General features: G+C 46.7%; 1 protein-coding gene across 4 annotated transcripts in view; it reads left to right on the top strand.

The window, feature by feature from the left end:
- Positions 1–25,222, top strand: part of EPB41L4B (erythrocyte membrane protein band 4.1 like 4B) — a 128,463-nt gene that overhangs the window by 19,587 nt on the left and 83,654 nt on the right. For all 4 annotated transcript variants that reach the window (XM_042912976.1, XM_042912974.1, XM_042912972.1 and 1 more), the window contains exon 2: positions 18,905–19,009. In XM_042912976.1, coding sequence (XP_042768910.1) covers positions 18,905–19,009 — 105 coding nt within the window. The remainder of the gene's footprint in view (positions 1–18,904; positions 19,010–25,222) is intronic.

Raw genomic sequence — 25,222 nt, 5'->3', positions numbered from 1 at the left:
CCATGTATATGCAGCTCTAGAACTGGCAAAACTAGTCTGTGGAGAAAACAAATAGGAATAGCTGGGGCTTCCGGGGGCAGGGGAGGGGGGTGTGCTGGAAGGGGCCACTGGGATCGACTGGGAAGGGGCACCTGGGAACTTTATTGGGAGACGGGAATATGTTGATGGTACTAGGGGGTGTGTTACACACGTTTCCACCTGTCAGAATGAAACAGGCTCAGATTTGTGCATTTCAGTGTCAGTAAATTTTTTACCATGATCCCCGCAAAAGATGTGTAAAAAATTAACGGAGGGTGCGTAAAAAATTAATGGAGGGCGGGGGGAGGAACGAATAAAAAGGATACAGAATGTTGATAATTTTAAAGCTAAGTGACAGGTGTTTACTACACTGTTCCGTTTTGCGTCTGTTTGAAATGGTCTGTAATAAAAAATTTATTTTATTAAAAAATGTTTTTTAACATTTATTCATTTTTGAAAGACAGAGACAGAGTGCGAATGGGGAAGGGGCAGAGAGAGAGGGAGACACAGAATTCAAAGCAGGCTCCAGGCTCCAAGCTGTCAGCATGGAGCCCGATGCGGGGCTTGAACTCACAGACCTCAAGATCATGACCTGAGCCGAAGTCGGCCGTCCAACCAACTGAGCCATCCAGGCGCCCCTATTATTTTATTTTTTTTAGAAAAATGTTGATTTTTATTTTTGAGAGACAGAGTGCAAATGGGGGAGGGGCAAAGAGCGAGGGAGACACAGAATCTGAAGCAGGCTCCATGCTCTGCCCCCCCCCCCGCCTTTTTTTAAAGGTTTTTTTTTTTAAGTGTTTTTTTGTTTGTTTGTTTTTAAGAAAGAGTAGATTAAAATTGTTGATTCCTCCTTTCAGGAATCCAGTGAATTCTCTTTCCAGAGAAGTCTGGTGTCCTAGGGAAAATGCAGGATCTCTGGGCACTGGCATTGGTCCCAGCCGGCACTGGCTGTGGCCTCTCCCAGTTTGCTTACTTTCTGCCTTGCTGGTGGCCATGAATCTTGAACTCTGGCTTTCTCCCACTGGCACCTGCCACCACCCCTATTTTTTTGTCCCTGTCTTTTTGCCGTCCCTTTGATCCAGGAACAACCTCCCCTCCTATGGGACTTTGACCATCCCACTCCACCCATGCCTGGTTCCTTCTTATCTCAGACTCTCTGACTCCTTGAGCGGTCCATGATTCCAAGTCATTCTGTGCTGTAAATCCACTTCGGTCTCCTTTCTCTTCCGCTTAGGGTCGTAAAGTGCCACCTGTGTGTCTTTGTTCAGAGATACAAGGTCTGTGAATTGGAGGGTTACCATCTCCACACTCCTCTGCAGCTGTAAACCAGTACATGCTGTGTGATTCAACTACTATGAACTTCAGAACAGGCAAAACAAACCTGTGCCACCTGTGGAATGGAAGGAAGGGGTAGAACTCGGAAAGAGGCACATGGGGACTTCTCGGAGTCTGGTAATATTCAGTTTGTTGACCTGGATGGTGGTTGCACAGGTACATTCACTTCTGATAATTCCTTGAGTTGTACACGTTTGACCTGTGCACTTTTGTCTATGTATGTCACCCTTCAATTAAAAAGTAGACCAGAGGCACCTGGGTGGCTCAGTCGGTTGGATGTCTGAGTCTTGATTTTGGCTCAGGTCATGATCCCAGGGTCGTGGGATCGAGCCCTGTATTGGGCTTCGCAGTGGGCACGGAGCCTGCTTGGGATTCTCTCTTCCTCTCAGGTGGGTTCTGTCTCTGTCTCTCTCCCTCAAAAAAAAAGAAGTAAACTAGGTGTCTATGTAAGGCTTTTAAAAATCACCACATTTCACATTTAAAAATTCAAATCTGTAGGCTTTTATAAAAATAAATATGGCAAGATCTGAATTTGCACAGAGTGGCAGTTGGCTAGGTCTGTGTGTGAGTGCCCCATCCACACCCTGTTCCTCATGGCCCACCTCACTCGTGTGGATGTCCACGTCTGTGCTCTGTTCCCGTTCCTCATTCTGTGCGCCTCCAGCAGGAATCCTTCAGAGTGCCTTGTGTGTGGGTGGTACCTGCGTAAGTAACCCCATGCAGATTTCCCTCCTGCTTTAACGTTCTGTTGGTCTCTCAGAAGGTCCGAGGGTTGTGGTGGGTCGGGGTGTCAATGCCTGGCTTAATGGCAGTCTCATGGGAATACCTTCCGACATAGATTTGAAGTCCTGAGGCACTAGGATCTTGTGTGTTAAGACATTCCAGGTGAATTAGTTCTGCTTGAACTGGGCAAAATTGGGGTTAGCTTATGACCAATCCATAGCAGTTAAAGAAGTTACTATATTTGTACCTAGGTGTTAAGTTCTGTAAATAATTTCCTATTTGTAGACTCTATTTTAAATTAACATTCCACAGTGATACTAGTTAATGCTTGTACCTGGCTGGGTATTCTGTTGTTGCTCTTAAAAATACATAAAGGATTGGAAAAATTTTTTTCTTAGTTAATGGATATGAAAGGCTAACTTTTTGGGTGGTGAATTTACAGTCGAGATTCTTATGAGAGTTCATACTAACCACAAACCACATACCTCAGGGAAATAATCTTGTTAATGCCGTCCTTACAAATCCAAAGCTACAGGCTGTAAGCATCACACCCTCCTTTCCTCCATCTGAATGTGTCATTCTCTGCCTTCTTCTTGCAGGAGATTTTTTTTTTTAAGACTACTGAGTCACCAAAAAAAAAAAAAAAAAAAAAAAGACAGAGAGATGGAGAAGAAAAATCGAAGGCCAACTATAAAAAGGCAACTTTATTTGTATACTCCTCCATCACATGAATGGATGCTGGTGCCTCAGTTAAAGTTTTATGTCTCTAACTGCCAAGCTTACCATAGACAAGGTTGAAAGTCTTATGTGCTTTTCCACTCATTAACTTTTTTGAAAATTGTACATTTACACAGGGCCAAGTAAAGAGCCCTAAAGTCCTAGGCCTTAGCAGTTGGCGGGATCACTTAAATTTTCAAAATGTAGGCAAATTTGCCAGTTGGGCTCATTGTCCATACTTACAGAATACCAGCTATGGGTGTGGGGCCCAAGGAAGTTGGGCTCCGAGACCGTGCCGTGGCTCTGAGTCCCAGGGCTTAGAGGCTGAGGTCCTGGGCAGAGCCCTGGCTCTGCCCGAGGCCGGCTGTGTGTTTTCATCTTCTCCTCACGTCACTCGGGGCTGTGGCATCTCCGTTTGACAGACAGGAAACAGACTTCAAAAGGCTAAGGGGCTTAGTTGGGGTCATGCCAGTAGTTGAGTGGTGGAGCCCAGATTCAAACCTGATTCTGACTGGAAACCGTGTGCCTCCCTGTATTAGATTGCTCAGGCTGCCATAACAAAGTACCACAGACTGAGTGGCTTAAACAGACACATTTATTTTCTCCGGTTCTGGAAGTCTGAGATCTGGGCTTATAGACGGCCGTCCTCTTGCTGCCTTTCTTCTCCCCGTCTTCATGTGGTCTTTTCCCTGTGTGCGTGGGCATCCCTGATGTCTCTGTGTGCGACCTCATCTCTCTCTCTCTCTCTCTCTCTCTCTCTCTTTTTAAAGTTTTATTCATTTATTTATTTTGATAGAGACAGACACAGCATGAGTGGGGAAGGGGCAGAGAGAGAGAGGGAGACTGAGAATCCCAAGCAGGCTCTGTGCTAATAGCACAGAGCCCAATGCGGGGCCTGAACGCACAAAACGTGAGATCATAACCTGAGCCGAAACCAAGAGCCGGAGGATGCTCTATTGACTGAGCCCCCAGGGGCCCTCATCTCCCTCTTTATAAGGATACTGGTCAGATACCAGTCAGATAAGAGCAGGGCCCATCCTAATAAACTCATTTGAACTTAATTACCTGTTTGATGACTCTCTCTTCCAATACGACCACATTCTGCAGGATTGGGGGTTTATGACATTTGAGAGGACACAGTTCAGCCCGTGACACACTCCACATATCATCGGCTAACCCTGGGGCAAGCCCTGTTAATCTTTATTTCATTTCATTCATTTTTTTTTTTTTTTGATGTTTATTTATTTTTGAGAGAGAGAGAGAGAACGAGTAGGCGAGGGACAGAGAGAGAGGGAGACAGAGGATCCGAAGCAGGCTCCATGCTGACAGGGGAGAGCCCAGTGTGGGGCTCAAACTCATGAACCTCGAGATCATGACCTGAGCTGGAGTCAGAAGCTTAACCAGCCGAGCCACCCAGGAGCCCCATTTCATTTCATTCTTAAACATCCTTACCAGGTAAGAAATTCCCTGACACCATACTCAGCCTGAGCTGGGACTCAGACCCCACCGTGCTGACCCCAGAGCCTGTGCCTTCAGCCACTGCATCACGGGGTGTGTTGTGACATCCGGAAGTTTGCGTTCAGAGCCATGAAGGGCTCCACAGAGAAGAGGGGAATGATCGCCAGGGCACTAGGGAGTTCAGGGCGGCTTCATGTGTCGATTTATTTTGTAAATTGAGTTGCGGTCATAAATCACAGGATGGATGGGGGCAGTTGCCCACCCAAAGGTAGTTCTCTTCATGTTTCTTGGCTGGTTTCCCTGGGAATTTGTTGCATATTTATTTATGTGGAGTTATTTGCTTTCAGAATTGCATGGCGGGGGAATCTGCAATCTGGCTGCAAAAAGTAATTTGGCAATTTATTTTCAGGGCTGCCCTTCTTCCAGCAGCTTGTTTCAAACTCAACCTCTGGCACAAAGACATCCATCATTTTAATTGTATGTTACTGTTTAGTCAGGCACAAATTTGTTTCATTTTCTTTTTCCTTTCTCCTGTGGGTCTTTTTTTTTTTTTTTTTTTTTTTTCCTGAACCACCATTTAAAAAAGCCAAAAATATTTCCCCAAACCAAGCACTTTTTATAGTCGAGGAGTTTTTAACACTGAGATTTCTGGTTTTTCGGTATTGCATATTTGGTTCTTAACCTTTCAGAAATGCTAGGCTTGCCTGTTGTTCCTTTCCTGTTCAGATAGACATCCATAATGCAGTCATGTCAAGGTTGTCCCAAGACAATTGTATCGGTCCCAGGGTCAGAAGGTTCACATTCTATTCCTGGCTTTGCATTGGCTGCCTGGCAACATGACCTGCCTCTTGCCTCATTTTTCCCACCTGTAAAATGAGGGACTTGAATGCACTGATTTCTAGAACATTCCTACGTTCTTGCTTGGTAACTTGGATGTTGAGTAGGGCTCCTTACCAAGACCTGCTCACTATGGCTATCTACAGATGCCCACCAGGGAGAGTAGTCTGTTCCATATCAAATACTTTTACTCTGCTTGGTCACAGATGATGGCATTTTTTTAGTTCAAGGTTAGAAATCAATCCTGTATCCCTCAGAAACGTTCTAAGGGATAAAATCATTGATTCCACAAAGTTACATAAGGTAGAATGTTAACTTTGGTGTCCAAAGCATAAATGATTTAGCTTTTGTTGTCACGCATACTTACTTTCTATGAAACGATGTTATTTGTGTCTGTGAAGCTAGACCCAGCTTATAGTAGTGCATCCCCCCTTTTTAAAAATTTTTTTTAATGTTTATTTATTTTTGAGAGACAGAGCATGAGCAGGGGAGGGGCAGAGAGAGAGGGAGACACAGAACCGGTAGGAGGCTCGAAGCTCTGAGCTGTCAGCACAGAGCCCGACATGGGGCTCGAATTCACAAACCAAAAGATCATGACCTGAGCCAAAGTCAGAAGCTTAACCCACTGAGCCACCCAGGCTCCCCAGAGCACCCCCTTTAAAAGCTGCACTGAGGACTGGGGGCAGGGATTAAATGGGACTTAAGGTCCATAGATAGGTGCGGAGTTGGATCCTGACAGAAACCTATATACTATATTTTGTTTTACTGTCATGGGAGAAAATTAGTTGCTATCGTCTTGGAGCAGTTTTTCTCTTTTGCATCCCACACTGTCTTCACCCTGAGCATGTAGACTTGGATTCTCGAAGGCAGGGCTCAGGCCAGGCTGTGTTGACACCCTCCATCCCCTCACTCCTTTGCAGTTTGTGAGCTTCAAGTCTTTATGGGAATTTTTGAATACATGAAGTAGAACAGTATGATGAAAACTCGTGTACACAACACCCATTTATTATTCTTTTTCTGGAGTATTTTAGAGCAACTCCCAGACAACTGAACATATAGCCTGTTCTACTTAAGTGAGTATATCTCTTATGTAAAATACACACATGTGCGTGTGTATGTGTGTATCCATGATACCATTATCATACTCCACAAACTGAATGGTGATTCCTTAATGGCGATTCCTGCATTTAGTAAATAATGTCTCTTAAGTCTCTTCTAATCCATAACAGTCCTCTCTCTTCCTTTTGGTGCAATTTATTGAGTTCTTGATATGTAGTTGGTCAGTGTAGAGTAAGGCAGCCTTAGGTATTCCAACGCTCAGTTTTAATCTTTCTGCCAAGCAGAGTGAGTGCAAAGAATAGTTTTTTGATTTGTTTATTCTTTTTTTTTTTTTTTTAGAATGAATATATTTATTATTCTACTTCCTTATCTCTAAGCAGGTGATACCTTAAGTTAGCATCACAGTGTGGAGATTTCCTAAGAAACATTTTTTAAAGTTGCAAAAAGCTTTTATATGCACATACATATGCCATGAACACCTGCTGTATCTGTATATGTGTATGATTTTCACTCCGGTTAACTATTGTTGCATAACAGACTCTTCCACTTATGCTTAGTGGCTAACAATGACGAGCAGGATTCTCTTGGTCAAGAATTTGAGGGGGGCTCACCTGGGAGATTATTCTGCTGCTCATGGCATCAACCAGGGTCACCAGGAGTACTCTGTTGGAAGATGGGCTGGTGTGGAGGGTCCAAGACGACTGTGCTTACATGTCTGGCACTTTGGCTGGGCTCAGCTGGGACAGTTGACTAGAACATCTGCCTGCTGCTTCCTCAGCCTGGCAGTCTCAGGGTAGTTGGACTTTTTACTGTACCCGTAGAGAAGCATCCCAAGGCAATGGTCACCTCACCTCGGAAATCACAAAATGTTATTAACACCATATTCTGTTGGGCTGAAGCAGTGCCAGGTTCTTCCAGACTCAAGGAAGAGGACAAAGACCTTGCCACCATTTTTGTAAGCACCACAGTTAAAAACCAAACAAACAAACAAAAACAAAAACAAAAACAAAAAAAACCCCAAACAAACTAAAAACCCCACTAAAACTAACCCCATAGGTACTTGGCACCTGAGACCTTTTGGGTCTCCTGTGTATTTGCTTGTCTTTTGGTGGAAGAGAGAGACCACTGGGGTGGAAGGTACCTGCCCATTCAGGTCATCCAAGTCAGTCTCCTGTCCCCTGTTCCCATTCACTCAGGATTGGAGTGGACTCAAGTTGGGCAGAGAGCACCATAATAGAGTATATGACTCACCTGACCTAATAATGAAGGTGACATGGAGAGGCCCTCCCAACCTAAAAACTTTTTTTTTTAATGTTTATTACTTTTTGAGAGACAAGGCAGAGCACCAGTGGGGGAGGGGCAGAGAGAGAGGGAGACATAGAATCTGAAGCAGGCTTCAGGCTCTGAGCTGTCAGCCCAGAGCCCAATATGGGGCTCGAACCCACAAACGGTGAGATCATGACCTGAGCCGAAGTTGGATGCTTAACCAACTGAGCCACCCAGGCGCCCATAAAACTTTTAAGAGCAATTTTTCCAGTGGATCTTTGTGTGAGGGAGGTTGTCTGATGCTCTGTTAGTGTCCCTGCCAGCAGGAATAGCATATTACAATTTGCTGGGTAGCAATATCACTGAAAATCAACGAGTATTCAACATGTGCTGTCTCTGATGTTTCTTACTGAGTTGGAAACATAGCATTTGAAGTGTTCGTCAAAACCAGTTTTCAGCAGTCAGGATCAAGTAGCTTTAGGTGTTTCGACTTCATTCAGCATCTTAAGGAATAAATGGGAAACCATCCCTTAAACTAACTGTTGAATCCCATGTGTTAGGCAATGCTTGGAAGGAGCCATAGGGAGACAAATTGATGTCACTTAGATGTTAGTTCTTCTACACTGATTGAAAGAAGGTTCATCGGATCATGGCCCGTGGGGTCATTCTCATGGCAGCCCTGTGAGAGCGGTGGTATTAAAGGAACAAATGAATGCTTTGAAACTCTGCTCCTTGGCCCGAAGATGGTTCTCAACCAGAAGCAGAGGCTGATCAATAGTTAAATCAATAATGCAACACACAGTTGTGCATTTTTGTTTTTAATTTTAAAGAGTGTGAGAGTGTGTGTGGGGGAGAGAGAGAGACAGAGAGAGAGAGAGAGAGAGAGAGAGAGAGAGAGAGAGAGAGAGAATCCAAAGCAGGCTCCATGCTCAGCACTGAGCCTGACATGGGGCTCGATCCCACAGCCCTGGGATCATGACCTGAGCCGAAATCACGAGTCAGAGGCTCAACCCAGGTGCCCTCACAGTCTGTTTTAAATTGGTCTGTCCATTACATGCAGTCACTGTGGCTGTGGCTGTGTTCTGTGGTGGGATGGTAAGACCAGAAATCTGCCTGCCCAGTCCTCAGGCTGCACACCGAGAACCCCTTGCGCAAGGTGGAAGGAGAACCCTGGTTCTCGATGCAGCTGATCAGTAGTGCCTTCGTTCAGTGCCTCACAAACCAAGAGGGCACTTTCTTCTAAGACTCTTCTTCCTTCCTTGTTGATCAAAATTAAGGGCAGTTGGTTTTGTTGCTTCCTCTGATTTCCAAGAGATTGTTAGCCAGGCGAGTCGGGAAATTAATATCATTGTGCTCTGTTTTACCAGAATTGAATTTCCAGGAGCTGCCCAGACTGTTGATGTCCCCCTCCATAGAACGTCTTGGCTTCTGTGTTAGTTTGTGAGCAAATAATGTACTTTGCATCCTGCCACAACTTGCCTGCCCTCCAAACAAATTAGGAATCACCTCCCTACCATAAGGTCTGTTTGCATTGGCTTTGAACCCCAGTCTAGCCCAAGCCATGCATGAAGTAGCCTCTCCGTGTCTGTGTGGTGAATTGGGTTTAAGAAATATTTCTTATTTGCCAGACATGTTCCATGTGTTTGGACCCACAGGGACAAATGAGCAGAGAAGTAACAGAGTAAGGTAGAAAGAACTCTATCCTAAGAATCAGGAAGGCCGGATCCTGATTCTAGTTCAGCCACTTGGGAGCAGTGCGAACTTGGTCACATAATTTCTCTGAGGCTCAGTTTCTTTCTGTGCAAAATGGGGTCATGGAACCTTGGTAAACATTGAAATGCTCTTCAACTGGGAGGTAGAATTTATAAGCTGGACAGCCTGGTCTTAAATCCTCCAGATTATGAATACTGTTATGAGTCCCCAAATCTTGCTGATGGCTGAGATGGTATTTCTCACTCACCAGTGAAAATTTCAGATATTTATTTGGTAAATTCTCATAGTAATTTCAGATATCCTGGAGTAAACCAATTTCTATTTGTTCTTAATGGCTTAGCGGTGTTGGCAACGGGGATAGAGACTCCTGGGCTGTGTGTGTGTAAGTGTGTAAAATAGAGAGCTAGTTTCTCACTAAGAATATAGAAAATTAGTGAGTTATCAAGTTGTGAGGAAGGGGGACCAGAGCTGGTAACTAACCATGAAATTAGTACTTCCTGGAAACAGTTGAAACAGACCTTGAGGCAGGTGCCTTCTGGGAACTGCTGGCCAGGAAGCACTGTGGAGACCAGGTGGAGTTCTGAGAGCTACTCAAACTTGGGGTATTTAAGAACTTGGAAAGGAAGGAATTGATTTCTAGGGACCGACATGGGTTTACAGAAATCCTCCAAACGAGACTAGTCTCAGCTTTTCTTTCTTTCCTTTTTTTTTTTTAAAGTTTACTTATTTATTATGAGAAAGAGCACAAGCGGTGGGGGAGTGGGGGAGAGACAGACAGACAGACAGAATCCCAAGCAGATTCTTGCACTGCCACCGCAAGCCCGATGCAGGGCTTGATCCCAGGGCCCTAGAATCATGACCTGAGCCAAAATCAAGAGATGGATGCTCAGTGGACTGAGCTACCCAGGCGCCTCTTGTCTCAGCTTTTCTTTTAAAAAAAAAATTTTTTTTTTAATGTTTATTTATTTTTGAGAGACAGAGAGAGACAGCATCAGCAGGGGAGGGGCAGAGAGAGAGGGAGACCTAGAACATGAAGCGGGCTCCAGGCTCTGAGCTGTCAGCACAGAGCATGTGCGGGGCTCGAACTCACGAGCCGTGAGATCATGACCTGAGCCAAAGTCGGACGTTTAACCGACTGAGCCACCCAGGTGCCCCTTGTATCAGCTTTTCTTTAAAGGGGATTACTAAACTGCTATAGATCACGGACTCCCTGAACTTTGATTTTTGTTATTTGGCAAAAAACACATTGTGTCATTCCTGTGGATGAGCGAGAGAAAGGAGGTTTGGTTGAAAATAATAATTCCTTTGTGTGTAGAGGATACCATTTGTTTTCTTGCTCTCTTATTTTTTTATTTCACTTCATTTTGTTTGTTTGTTTGTTTGTTTGTTTGTTTAAGCTCCACACCCAACATGGGGCTTCAACCCATGTTGAAGATCAAGAGATGCACGGTCTACAAACTGAGCCAGCCAGGTGCCTCTCTTGCTTTTTTATTAATACAATGGCTTAGCAAGGTTGACAGTGCAGGTAAGAGTACCCCATTTTTCAGATGAAACTGAGACTCAGTGCGGTTGCTAAGGTCATGGTCATATTGCTAGAAAAGAGATAGAGCTGGGTTCTAATCCAACATGTTTGGCTCTAAGAGTCTGAGGGCATGGTCACACTGTATGTTCATAACTGGGTTGAGGCCACCATCAGAGGGGAACCTTTCGTAACATACAACTCAAGAAAGACACCACCCCCACTGGCCACGTGCACCCCTCACCCTCTGCCTGCATTGCACTTCCCACATGTTGTAAAACTGAGATCGGGAACTGATGCATGGGATAATAGCCCAGGACTTCTAATGTTCTTGACAGGATATGTCATGGGCCAGTTTAAATAAGATGACATTTATGTGAATGAATGTAGAAGTTTGCACTCAGGTTTAGAAACTATCTGGGGCGCCTGGGTGGCTCAGTCGGTTACGTGTCCGACTTCAGCCCGGGTCATGATCTCGCGGTCTGTGAGTTCGAGCCCGCGTCGGGCTCTGTGCTGACAGCTCAGAGCCTGGAGCCTGCTTCTGATTCTGTGTCTCCCTCTCTTTCTGCCCCTCCCCTACTCATGCTCTGTCTCTCTCTGTCTCAGAAATAAACATTAAAAAAATTTTTAAAAAAAGAAACTATCACCACAATCATTTTGGTTTATTTTTTAGCCCATATGTAAAAATGCAGAACTTGATAGTATTTTGTTTACGTAAGGCATAGCACAGTGTGGTATGGTTTCCAAAACACCAGCGCATTAGAGCAGACAGGGTGTCTGGAAGGAGAGATGGTAGTACCAGGGCTCTGCAGACCCACATCCCAGCCGGCTGGAGAGAATTGCCAGCGGAAATGGACCAGGAAGATCAGGCTTCCGAAAAGTCGGTCATTTGAAGACTGTTGTGGGAACTAAGGATTCTCCTTAATCCATCTGCATCAGCATTTGTTTCTTGAGCTTCAGAATGTCCGGTGACAGAGAAGCAAAGATGAACTGGATGGGGTGTCGCCAACAAGAAGTTTAGTAATGACCATTGTGACTTCAGTGTAGCTGTGGGGATGGGCTTGCTGCCAGTGGGGATAGGAGCAGGGATGTAGGAGGGGGGCACCCGGGAAAAGCCATAGGGGTGGGGCCTGCTGCATACGTCGGGTGGGCGTTGTGTTAGGAGAATATGTTTGATTGGAGCCCAGGAGGCATGTGGGGCCCAGGGAAGTAAGACGGGTGGTGTTGGGCAGTATTGATTGTGCAGAGTCTCTGACACCAGGCCGAGGAGCCTGCATTTCATCCTCTGGCACATGTTTTTGTACAGAATAGCGACTGAGATGAGGGCTGTGTTGTGTGCAATGCATTCTGGCAAACACGAGAAAGATGGGCTTTCACAGGGGCGCTTGCTGTGGTCCAGATACCAGGCGGTGTAGCCTGAGCCGTGATGGAGAGGAAAGACAGAGCCCTTCTGAAGACAGATGCAGAGGGGCCTGCTGTCTAACAGAGGTGGAGCAGGTGGACAGAGGGGAGCCTCGCGTGCCAGCAAAGAGAAGGCTCCTAAAATCCTTACACTGCCCAGGTGTCCTGCTTTTCCATTTTAGTTCACAGCCAACGTGTATACATTTGATGGGCACACAGCTCATCTCCTCCTTTTAACCTACCTGGGACACCTGGCATCTTCTTATGCTGTTGAGACTAATGAGATTTGGATGGGTTGCCTTTTTTTATTTTTATTTTTTATTTTTTTAAATGTTTATTTATTTTTGAGAGAGAGAGAGACAGCGTGAAAGGGGCAGAGAGAGAGGAAGACACAGAATCTGAAGCAGGCTGCAGGCTCTGAGCTGTGTGCACGGAGCCCGATGTGGGGCTCGAACTCACGAGCCATGAGATCATGATCTGAGCTGAAGTCAGACACTTAACTGACAGAGCCTCCCAGGCACCCCCGGATGGATTGGCTTCTATCTTTGTTCTTTCAGGGCCACAGTCGACCTGTTACATTGCACTTGGGTCAGGTTGCAGTAAGATATTGTCGGTTGTGTCTTATCTAAGAGGGTCAGGATGGTTAATTTATTTGGGGAGACAGTTAAGACATCAGCTGTCCAGGAGTCTTCTTTATCAGGAGTACGGCTGGCAACCAGTAAATAAACAAAATAAGAACCTCTGACTGGCCAGCAAAGATCTCATGATGTTCATACCTTTCCCTGCTGGCTGCCTGCCTGACCCAGTGTTTAGCTGAGAACTGTGTACTCTTACTTTACACATGATGTTAATGAGCTTGGTTATTTTTAGCTCCTGTCTGATCAGAAGTTGCTGCTCCAGAGAGAGACATACTGACTCAAAACCACTGGTTGCTGGTCCTGGTGAGAAGTGGTGTGTTGAGATGGGTGGAGAGAGGGCTACATGACCTGGAGGCAAGAACTCAGGGGTAGAGCTTCTACCTGTGTTTGGGGACAGCCTGCCATACGTGTCTTGAAGTAGGAGCGTCGCCAAATTCCAGAATAGTGATCTGGACTGAGTAAGGTTTTACGCTCAGTGTATTCTGCTTAAGAAGGCCGGGAGAGGGGCGCCTGGGTGGCTCGGTCGGTTAAGCGTCCGACTTCGGCTCAGGTCATGATCTCACGGTCCGTGAGTTCGAGCCCCGCGTCGGGCTCTGTGCCGACCGCTCAGAGCCTGGAGCCTGTTTCAGATTCTGTGTCTCCCTCTCTCTCTGCCCCTCCCCTGTTCATGCTCTGTCTCTCTCTGTCTCAAAAATAAATAAACGTTTAAAAAAAAAAAAAAAAGGCCGGGAGAGAGGAGGCATCAAGCTGATTTGGATGACTTTGCTCCCCAAGAATGGCTTACTCGGTGAGGGCTTTCTGTAGCTATTCGCTTCCAGACTTTGTGACCCTGGTGTACCCCAGCACCTAGAATAGTGGCTGGCACTTGATGAGCAGTTGGTAAATATTTGTTGAATGAATGAATGGATTCATCACAGAGGGGGAGACCTAGTTCAGAGGCAACCAGGAGCAGCTTCCTGTCTCGTCACATTAATGGATCTCCTGTTGTAACCACTAGACAGCACTTCACATAATAGCCACAAAATCGTGTTTGGGTAAATGGCCTTGGAAGTGCAGCACGGCTCCCTAGGCCCTTGTTCATGGAATACTTAATTTGAAAAGATTTTAATGAGTGTGTTCTATTTAGGCCTGCTGCTCGTGAAGTATCTGTCTGTTGTTCGTGTTTTAGCATGGTCCATCCAGAAGATGTGTTTCTTGGCTCTGGAACCCCACGCATCCCCCAGCCGGCCGAGCCAGCCAGCCAGCCAGCTACACAGCAAACAGATGTTTACGGAGCACCTGCTCTGTGCCGGTCAGGAATGTGCTTGGGGGATGGTGAGAAGGAGAGGTGGTACTCAGATGAACACAGCTGGTCCCTGCCCACAGCCTGATGTAGGAGTAAGACAGGAATAAAGGCAGCCTCGGTGCAGGGTGATAAGTGTGTGTGTGTGTGTAATAAAGGCACGTGCTTGCTTGCGGGAACAGAGGAGGGGGCACTTACTGCCCTGGGTTGGGGGGGGGGTGGTGAGCTAGGGCTGAAGAGGCTGAGGAAAGAAAGGCTGTTTGGGCTAAGCCTGAGATGACAGTTCATGGGCTTCTGGGGGCTGCCCAAGGTGCATTGTCCTGGCTGGCAGGACAGGTGAGTTACCTGGAGTCTTCTCAGCTACGAGTGGACACTTTGTGTCCCCGGGCTGGGAGGAGCAAGAGGTGGTGGGTTCAGGTGCTGTGGCCTAGACTCTCTGTCTTTGTCTGACCTTTCACTCACTGGGACCTCTGGTTGGAGGACCCCTCTATTCCAGCCCTTATAATTTCACCAGATTCTTCTTAGAACTGGAAAGGGCCACTGGGGACTAAAGAGCATAAGGGGTTGGGGAGGTGAGTGGGGGAAGGTGTTTACAGGTGAGTAAACATGGTATTTCCTATCCGCCAGACCCTGCTGTGTCTGCCACCTACCTCCAAGTCCAGGTGAGGGAGGGTTGGCCGATACAGGAGCCAGTCTGACACGGCAGAAGGGACTGGCTGGCCCTAGAAAGGTTCTTTTTTCCAACCTCCACCTTGAACTCCTTCTAGCTGTTGTTTTTTTAAGTTTATTTATTTATTTTTGAGAGGGGGGAAAGCGTGAGCCCGGGAGAGGCAGAGAAAGAGGGAGAGAGAGAGAATCCCAAGAAGCCTCCACACTCTCAGCATGGAGGCCCCCTCGGGGTGCGAACTCACGAACTGTGAGATCATGACCTGAGTAGAAATCAAGAGTCAGACGCTTAACCAACTGAGCCACCCAGATGCCCCTCGCCTTGAGCTCCTTCTAAATTAAGAGCTGTTTTAGAAAGACATCAGGAAAGTAAGACTTGGAATGACTTAGAGAAACTTGGACTAACTGCCCTTACTTTATGTGTGTGGAACTGTGTTTTTTCAGTTCATACTCTGTGAGTATTAAAACGACATACCTGGATGGTAAGCCGTTGAACCAAAATAGAGAGAGCCGGGTGGGAAGCAGGTGGGATTTGGGGTCAGCTGAGTTTGGGTGACCCTGTCCATTCAGGGCACCATGGCTGATTTGTAGCTGCAGGAGCGGTCCAGGATGGTCCTATGGATTTTGGGAAATTATGAATTGCTTAAGGTCACAGCTAGTGCATCTAGGACTAGCGCATAGAGCTCTCGCTTCCTGCCAGCCCAATTCTGTCTGCCACATCCTGCTGCTAAAGCTCTACACTAACTAGTTCTGTCCCACTAGGAAACCCACTAATGAGGGATTGGCTCCGTAATAATAGGCGTTGCATAGTCCAGTAGTGCTGGATAGTAAAAGGAAAGAATACGTCCAGAGGAAAAGTGCCAGAATGGTGATTTTTTTTTTTGCAGAAAAAAAATTGTATTTGTTGTCTAACGACTGCCAAAAGATCCGTGTTAAAGAATACTTGGGAAGAAAATCATCCGTTTGTCCATCCAGCCTAGCACAGCTATTCTATAAGTTTCTGCAAGCCTTTTTTATCAAGCAGTCCATACAGCACATACATATTTTTAACGTAGAATCACAGCTTCTTATTCCTTTGTGGTCTGTTTAGTTAATGTCGATATAAGAATTTTCCTTATTTCTGTCTCATCTTTATAATTGTCTGTCCTGAAAGCCCAGCAGTATTCTGGAGTGTTGTTAGGTTCGGCTCCATGGATGTGTCCAGCCCTGTGGTTGGAGTTTGGGTTGTTTCTTCTTTTTGCCTCCCCACCCCCAGCTTTATTTCTCCAGTTAAATAATGCTATAGAGAACATCTCTGCACATGGAGCCTTCTGCTGCTCTTGGGTCGTTGCCTTCAAGGAGTATTTCCAGGAAGCAAAGAGTCTGACGGTTGGAAGCCAGTGCTGTAGTTTTGAGTTTTTGTTTTTACTTTCTGTTACCGCTGTTTCCTATAGCACAGACACAGACAAATCAGTGAAACAGAGGTGTAGCCTAATGAATTATGGGAAGGCAGACACCCCTGGACCACCCCCCGAGTCAAGAGCTGGGACCTTGCCAGCCCGCTGGAAGTCCGTGGTGTGCCCTCTCCCAGGCACAAATTCTCTACACCCCGAGACCAGCTATTACCCTGACTTTATTGCTTATCGTAACCACTTCTTTACCCTCTTTTCATGTTTTTTCTTAATTTCTTTTTTAATGTTTATTCATTTTTGAGAGAGAGAGACAGGGCGTGAGCCAGGGAGGGGCAGAGAGCGAGGGAGACACAGAGTCCGAAGCAGGCTCCAGGCTCCAAGCCGTCAGCACAGAGCCCGACACGGGGCTTGAACCCACGAACCCTTAGATCATGACCTGAGTGAAGTCGGACGCTTAACCACCTGAGCCACTCAGGTGCCCCACCCACCCTCTTTTCATGTTTTATCCCCCAAATATGTATCGTACACACTGCATACTTTTAGTTTTGCCTTTTTGTAAAAGGGTCTTTTAAATCTTTTTTTCATCTCTAGGTGCCCCTCAATCTCTCCACTTGCCTGTATTCTGTTTGTTGAAGAAACTGTGTTGTTTGTCCTGAGGAGTTTCCAGAATTTCCCACTGGCTGGATCTTGATGATTGCAGTCCCATGTAGTTTAGAACATTCCTCTGCATTTCCTCCAAGTTGGCAGTTGGATCTAGTGGTTGTATTAGTCCCAGTCTTGATAGTTTTTCCCTGCAGAGAGAGAAGCCTGGGGAGCAAAATTATGTCTTGGGTGGTGGGGTGTTCTTCATCGGGGGGTACACAGTGGCTGGTCGTCTCCTCCTGTGATGTTAGTAGCCCCCGGTGCCCAATGCTAGTGCCTACCATTCTAGAAGTTGAAAAATTGTGATATTGCAAGTCTGTTACCCCTTCTTCATTTTGTTGTTGGTATACTACTAAAAAGAGAAATTCTGCCCATTTGCTATTTTTAATACCTTTATTAAGATGCACGTGCCAGATAATTCACTTACCCCAAGGGTACAATTCAGTGGCTCTTAGTATATTCATAAAGTTGTGCGTCTGTCACCGTGATCCATTTTAGAACATTTCATTTACCCCCAAAAAACCGTGCTCACCTTGGCTGTCACACCACAAATACTGCAGCCCTAAGCAAACCACTAATCTGATTCCAGTCTCCAGCTTTCCCTGTTCTGGACATTTTGTGTAATATGTGGTCCTTTGTAACTGGCTTCTTTCACTTACTATAATGTTTTCAAAGTCCACCCATGTTGTGGTATGTATCCGGGCTTTACTCCTTTTCATGGCCAAATAATACTCCATTGTGTGGATACGATTCTTCCGCATTATGTTTATCTGTGCGTTAGTTGATAGACACTTGGGTTGCTTCCACTTTGGGGCTATTATGGTTAATGCTGCTATGAACATTTTGGTACAGATTTCCGTATGAATGCAATGTTTTCATTTCTCTGGGGTATATATACTTAGGGGTGGAATTGCTGGGTCAGATGGTGGCTCTGTGTTTAACTATTTGAGAACATGCCAGACTGTTTCCCAAAATGGCTATACAGTTTTGCATTCCCGTCAGCAGTATATGAGGGTTCCACTTTCTCCAAGATTTGTTATTTTCTGTCTTTTTTATTACAGCCATCTTAGTGGGTATGAAATGGTGCTGGATTGTGCTTTTGATTTACATTTCCCTAATGACTAATGATATTGAGCATCTTTTCATGTGCTTATCGGGTATTTTTGTATGTCTTTGGAGAACTGTGTATATATCCCGTGTTCATTTTTAATTGAATATATTTTTTATTATTGAGATGTAATAGTTCTTTATATATTCTAGATAGAAGTCTCTTACCAGATATGTGATTTGTAAAAATTTTCTCCCACTTTGGGTTGTCTTTGTGCTTTATTGATGTCTTGGTCCTTTGAAGCACAAAAGTTTTACATTTAAAAAAAAATGTTTATTTTTGAGAGAGAGAGTGCAAGTGGAGGAGGGGGGAGGACAGAGGCTCCGAATCCTGCTCTGTGCCGACAGAAACGAGCCCAGTGTGGGGCTCGGACTCATAAACTGTGAGATCATAATCTGAGCTGAAGTTGGACGCTCAACTGACTGAGCCACCTGGGTGCCCCAAAAGTTTTACATTCTGCTGATGATGCCTGCCTGGTTTATTGTGGGTTTTTTGTGTTTGTTTGTTTCCTTTGTTTTGTTTTTTAATTTAAGTAGATTCCATGCCCAACATGGGGCTCAAACACACAACCCCGAGATCAAGATTCGACTGAGCCAGCTAGGCACCTCTGGTTTATTTTATTTTATTATATTATTTATTTTTATTGCTTGTGCTTGTGGTGTCATATCTATGAAATCATTGCCTAATCCAAGGTCATGAAGATTTGTGCCTCTGTTTTGAGAGTTTTATAGTTTTAGCTCTTGCATTTAGGTCTTTGATCTGATACTTTGAGTTAATGTTTGTATATCCTATCATCTACTCTTTGGTTACCGAGGGCTGTAGCTAAAGGCCAGATCAATGCTTGACTTTTTTCCCTTCACTTACCAGTTTTCATAATAAGGCTTTGGTTCCCTATTCATCCTACAAAGTTGTTAGTTGGTATTTTGTTTTGTTTTCATTATGAGTAATGAGATTTAGTAATGGGTTTCCGTTACAATGAAAATAATTAAATTTTTAAAAATTTATGTACTGTGACATATACATGTATGCAGCATAGAGAGAAAAGTGATTTTGGTTTTTTTTCTCTCTAAAACGTTTTGTTCTTATCCGGCTGTCACATTCTAAATCTTCATCTACTCAATTGCCTTCCAGAAACATGCCAAAGGCCAGGATTTGTTTGATCAGATCGTGTACCACTTGGACCTCGTGGAAACAGATTACTTTGGCCTCCAGTTCCTAGACTCTTCCCAGGTTGCGGTATGTATTTCTTTGATTCGTTTCGGGACACGCTGGTTTTCATGCTAATTGCAGATTCACAGCTGCTAGAGGTTGGTAGAGAAAAATAGGAGTTAGGCTGCAGTGTTGTTGCAGTCACGATTGTTGGGGTGGTGGTGATGGCACCCGTATGAAATTCATCCATATGCCCCCCCCTCCAGCCCCCCTTGAGGGGGCCAATAACCGGGAGAGGAAGAGAAAGAACCATCCCTGTTGTGCAGGGGAATGCATTCGGGAAACATTTCCAAGCATAGGGATGCAATATGGGCACATTTCTCAAGTAGGTAGAAAGCAGAAGAAATACCATTCTAGAAATTCTTTTAATGATGCTTTCCTTTTTAACTGGCAGAGAGACTGCAGCAGCATCTTCTTGTGGACTCTTGCTGGGTGGAGGGAGCGGGTGCTGTGAACACACTGAATCCCAGCCAGGCTTAGTGGGTGCAGGGGGCCGGTCGGAGCAGATCTTGGCACTGCTAGACAACCATCTTGCAGGCTCCAGGAGGTTGTATTAGGTCAGCAAAGACTTCCCTTGCTTTGCCTGAGACAGACCTGTCCACAGTGGGGGTGCTAGAGGGAGTGAATCTGATGTAGCTCAGAACCACTCTTTTCAAAAGCAGGAATGACTTCAGTCTCCTTCCCCAACAAAATCTGGCTTTGGGTTTCAAAGATAAATTATTCGGTAATCTAAAAATATTTATTGAGGTGGGTGGGGGGGTGGGTGAAATGAAGGGGATTGAGAGCACAGGTATCTCGATGAGCACTGAGAAATGTATAGAGCTGTTGGGGCACCTGGGTGGCTCAGTTGGTTAAGTGTCCAACCCTTGATCTCGGCTCAGGCCATGATCTCACAGTTTGTGAGTTCGAACCCTGCATCGGGCTCTGCGCTGACAGTGTGGAGCCTGCTTGGGATTCTCTCTCTCCCTCTCTCCCTCTCTGTTTCCCTCCTCAGCTCTCGCTGTCTCGTTCTCAAATAAAGAAACATTAAAAAAAAAAAAAGTATAGAATTGTTGAATCATTGTGTGCCCAAAACTATTATTATATATTTATCGGGCATCAGTTATGCACTGGGCCCTGTTTTAAGCACTGTAGATAAAGTATGAACACATAGATGACAGATGGTAATGAGTGTTAAGAAAAAGAAAATAGAGTAAGCGGATAGACCGAATAAGAGGCGGTGCTGTTTTAGACAGCATATGAAAGGGTGAGTTCCCTGATAGGAGACGTTTGAGTGTACATGGCTAACCTTTTCTACCTAAAGACACCTGTTAAGATACTCCTTGGGGGCCGTATGTGACAATTGAGGCTAAGATGCTCAGAATCAGTGCCTAGAGATTGGGTGCACCTGAGAATATGTGTATGAGGCTGCCGAGTCCAAGATGATGCAGTTATATCCCGGCTGCGGTGTCTTCCTGGGCAGATGCCCCTCTACCCTTCAGTACTGCCTGATTACCAACAGCCCATCCCCTCACCTCCTTGACTGTTGCCATGAACACTCCAGCTGCCGCCTGGAGTTAGTAGACCCAATTCCTTCTCCATTTTCCAGCCAGAGACTCCACCCACCAGGACCCTGGACAAGGGGTGGTCCAGCTTTTCTCTTTCTCCTCCCTGTCCAGTTCTGCTGTCTTTGAGGTTGAGCCACCCAGTGCCCTGCCTTCTGACCTCGCCCTGGTATCTCAGCTTTTCTCTTTCCTTGGGCAACCTGGCAATTCAAGTTGCCTTCCTTTGTAAATGTCCCGGACGCTGTTTCCTTGCATTGCAAATTCACTTGGGTAGACCTCACGCACATTCACTTGGGTCCTGTCACCACCTGATCACTCCAAGAGCTGGAATTCTGTTGCTCCCATTCCATGATCACTTCCCTTAATTCCATCTTTGTGGTCCCTCTGCGTCTGGCCTTGTCCCTTAAGGATCCCCTCCTGCCTCGTTCTCCCCTCTCGGGGCCTGGTGAAGCCTCAGCCATCTCGCCTGTGTCCTCACTTGCCCTTTGATGCTCTCTCCCCCATGACTGTCCCCTGGTCTCCCCTCAACACGCAGGTCCATCTGTTTCCTCTGCTGCGTCTCCCAGGCTGGCGGGCATTGTCACGGGCTCGGGTCACAGATCACAGATACAGCAAAGTCCAAGCCCCTGAGCTTCTCTTGGAGCCATGGACTTGGTTCCCCTTGTGAATCTTGACCACAGCCCTCTAGTCCAGTCTCCCCACAGAGACTTGGGGCCTGCATTTGGCCTCTCCTCCTGCTGAGAAGACTGAGGTCATTTAGCTAAAACACCTTGAATTTTCTTCCCCTGCACCTCAGAGTTTTTCTTTCTCTCTGTCCATCCTTTTCACTGTTTGGGTTGACGAAAACATTCTGTTTCTCTAGCATTTACCCCCTATACCTGCATCACTGTTCCATTTCCGGTTGCTTCCTGAGTGCCAGATTTAGTTTGTCTGTCTCCAGTATCCTCCAGTTGTCCCCATCATCTGACACTCATCAGCCCTTCTCTTCCCAGAAACGCTTCTCCATTCTGCCTTCTGTGTGCCTTAACACATATGGTATTTTTGGCTTCAAAATGTCTACAGCCCTGGATTATGAGTCTGACCTGGACCTTGTTCCTGGCTCTGCCCCTGACTTATCTGGGGGCTTTCAGTAAGCCCCCTTTTCTCCCTTGTCCTTATCTGTAAAATGTTTTCTCATCGGTAAAATGGGGTTCTTGGGCCTGTTTCCAAGAGCTCTTTCAGTTCTAATGTTCTAAAGAGAAGGCAGGCACGTCTGCCCCACACTCTTCTCCTGTCAGAAGGGAAAAGATACCATCATTTCTGCCATTAGAGCCACGTGCCTGTTTCCCTGCTGCCATGTCCTCATCCCCAGGTGACCCCTCTCCAGCCACTTGGATTCCCAGAAAGCCAAGGATGTGACTCCATTAGGAAGGACCTGGTTATGTACCCCTGCTCACCGGGCTGCCAGGCGTTCCCGTCTGCCGGTGTCCTGGCACAGCCTCAGCGGGGTCCAGGCGCCCTTCCAAGGCCAGACACCTGGATGCTCAGCCTCTACAGGCCCTGCCATCTTTCCAGCTCCTAGCCCTGAACGTGACATGCTGTTCTTCCCCCACAAAGCAGGTGCAGGGTCCTCGTCTACCTGACCTGGAGGATCCGAGGCTGTGCAGCAGCTGCTCCCAGGAGCCTTCTCATTAGTCCAGTTTCTAGGCTGGGCTCCTCACAGACCGGGCTCTGGAGATGCCTGCACTTCTGTGCATGCTTTTGCTTATGGGTTCCCCTCCCGGCGTGCCCTTCCTCACCCCATTTAAACTTCTGGCTGTCCTTCAGGACTGTCTCAGATGGTAGCCCTTCCTTCATGCAGCATGTCCTGAACTTGCAGCATTTCTCCTCCTCTCTGGAAACCTTTGAGCTTCTTTGCCTTCTGTGGCAGTTTGCTCATCTGGCTGTGGGTTCTTTATCTGTGCTTATAAATAGACCTTTCTGGGGCGCCTGGGTGGCGCAGTCGGTTAAGCGTCCGACTTCAGCCAGGTCACGATCTCGCGGTCCGTGAGTTCGAGCCCCACGTCAGGCTCTGGGCTGATGGCTCGGAGCCTGGAGCCTGTTTCCGATTCTGTGTCTCCCTCTCTCTCTGCCCCTCCCCCATTCATGCTCTGTCTCTCTCTGTCCCAAAAATAAAAAAATAAATAAAAAAATAAAAAAATAAATAAATAAATAGACCTTTCTGATTAGATCCTGAGACTTAAGACTGCTGCTTCTTGGGGACTTTTGTTGACAAGGCATACAACCTAAAACCTCAGTCTTCAGGGGCGCTTGGGTGGCTCAGTTGGTTGAGCATCTGGCTCTGGCTCACGTCATGATCTCACCGTTCGTGAGTTCGTGCCCCATGTCAGGCTCTGTGGTGACAGCTCAGAGCCTGGAGTCCGCTTTGGATTCTGTGTCTCCCTCTCTCTCTCTCCTCCCATCCCCCACTCATGCTCTGTCTCTGTCTCAAAACCAAATAAACATTTAAAAAAAAAATTTTTTTTTAACATCAGTCTTCAGCCCCAGAAGTGACCTTAGAAATTATTTGTCAAACGTTTCTGTCTTGTGGATGGTGAAATGAATGCACTCAGTGAGTGGTACCCCTCAGACTCAAAGTCAGGTTTTACAACTTGAGGGGTAAGTGCTGTATTCAATGCACTATACTTGCAAGCCTGTTTTCCTAACTGTAGAGTGGAGGTGGTGACATCTGGGAGGTTGAGAGGCTCAGCGAGTTAATGGAGGAGAAGGAGTCTTGTAATCTAACCCCAGTGTGGGTCTCCTCTTCCTACCTGAGCATGCTGAGGGGAGACCAGAAGTCATCACAGCTCTCAGAGGTGATGCACTTAGGCTAGCGGGAACCTGCAAGGCTGCCTTGCCTGTGGGAGAAAATTTAGCAGTTTAGGTGATCCCTTTGGGAATGTTCCCTGAGTCAATTTTCTGGGTGCCTGGGACGAAGCAGTTGGTGGCAGGTGTACAAGATGGGGGCTGGGATGCGAACAGTCCCCTTGGCCATTGGCTTATTGCCGTGTGCGGCTCCTGCAAGAAATGACATCCTCACCCTGCCCCTGCATGCAAATCAGAAGGCTGGCAGTGGTGGGGCTCCTGGCACAGCTCTCTGCAGACCCAGCTTATGTCCCCAGCTCCCTGTGAAGAGCCAAGCCTGGTTACCACAGTGCGCTGCCCAGCCCTGAAGCAAGGTCAGAGTCTATCAGCATCGTCTATTTTTAGCAGTTGGGGCTGGGGCCTCCTGTTTCCCTTTTCCATATCAAGGCAGGAAGGCCACCCAGGAGCTTGTTCTGTAGATCTCACTTTTGCACAGCTCAAAGCAGGGGCAGGGGTTCTATTTTTACATATGAAAGCTTTCTTCTGAGAGAGGAGGCTCCGGCTTACACCCACCCAGCTTTCTTACGGACCAGACTGGTCAGATTGCTGCTGTTTACTGAGTTCCTGCTCAGGCATCCACCTAAAAACTTTACATAACTCTTATTTAACATTCATCATCTGTGAAACTAGCCATAAAGCAGACCCATTTTACAGATGATGAAGCTGAGGTTCATTAGAAACCTTGTAAAGGTTAAAGTGAGGGACAGAGCCAGGATTCAGAACCTGGTCTCATTCAACAGGCCAGCACTTTCCACCAGGCTACGCTGGTTCCTTTACACGAGGTAGCATCTCATCCACACACACATCCACGTGCATGCGCCCGCCGCCGGAGGAACCCGTTTAGTCAGTAGCTATTCAGCTGACTTTGCCTTGGAGTTTATTCAGCGGTAGTCCCTGTGGTGCAGAAGTAGGCAGGACACTGTCCCTGCCTGCTGCATTCTCCTGAGGGAGACGGACCATCTCGTTGGTCCCATGGAATACATTGGGGTCTGTCCTCACTCTGGGAGCCTGGAGAGGGAGTGCCTGAGTATCAGTGAGGAGCCCAATGAGGAGTCAGAGGGGAGGGGTATGGCAGGGATCTGGGGCAGGGGTCATACCAGCCCCACCAATCAGGAGCCTCCCTCCCAACCCTGGGGGCAGGTGTGTGGCCATAGGGGTGGTGTTCTGGGGGATGCGGCCAGTTCAAGTCCCTTCCAGAGCCCCTCCCAACATGAAAAGGGAGCATTTTATGGTGGTAAGCTTTGCAGCAAGGAATCCCGAAAAGGTGATTTTTGGCCTTTGTCTCCAGACTTGTGAGATGTTTTTCCTCTGGTCTTTGCAGCCTAGAATCATGTGGATGGGTAATAAGAGGCCCAGGGCTGCGAGGTGAGGTTGACACGGATATGGTGGCTGCCGAGAGGATCATTGGGTGCTAATGGGGCTGTTGCGGCTTCACTCTGGTGTCACATGTGCCTCCTGTGGGGACGCCAGTGAGCTTTCCTACCGTTTCAGATGTACCTGGAGGGAAGTACCCTCAGGAAACACTAATAGTGGGGTATGTTACTATAAGAGACAGGAAACCCTTCCATTTCAATGGTTCCACAGCCACTCAGTGGATTCTTCAGTGTGTCAAGGGGACAGCTCAGTGCACAGATGAGGAAACAGTCTCAGGGGTCTTGCTTATGGCCACACACCAGGTGACTGGCAGAGCTGGCACTCAAACTCTGATCTTCTGCCTCCTCCTATTTTAGTACAAGAAAGTGTAGAACAGCTCAAGAAATGCCACAGGTCTCCCCGCAGCTTGTCTCTGAAAGCTGGCAGGGGGAGGGTTTTC

Source organism: Panthera leo, chromosome D4, assembly GCF_018350215.1.
Source record: "Panthera leo isolate Ple1 chromosome D4, P.leo_Ple1_pat1.1, whole genome shotgun sequence".
Lineage (NCBI taxonomy): Eukaryota > Metazoa > Chordata > Mammalia > Carnivora > Felidae > Panthera > Panthera leo.
The sequence above is the reverse complement of the archived record's forward strand: the minus strand, read 5'-3'. Positions and strand labels throughout refer to the sequence as shown.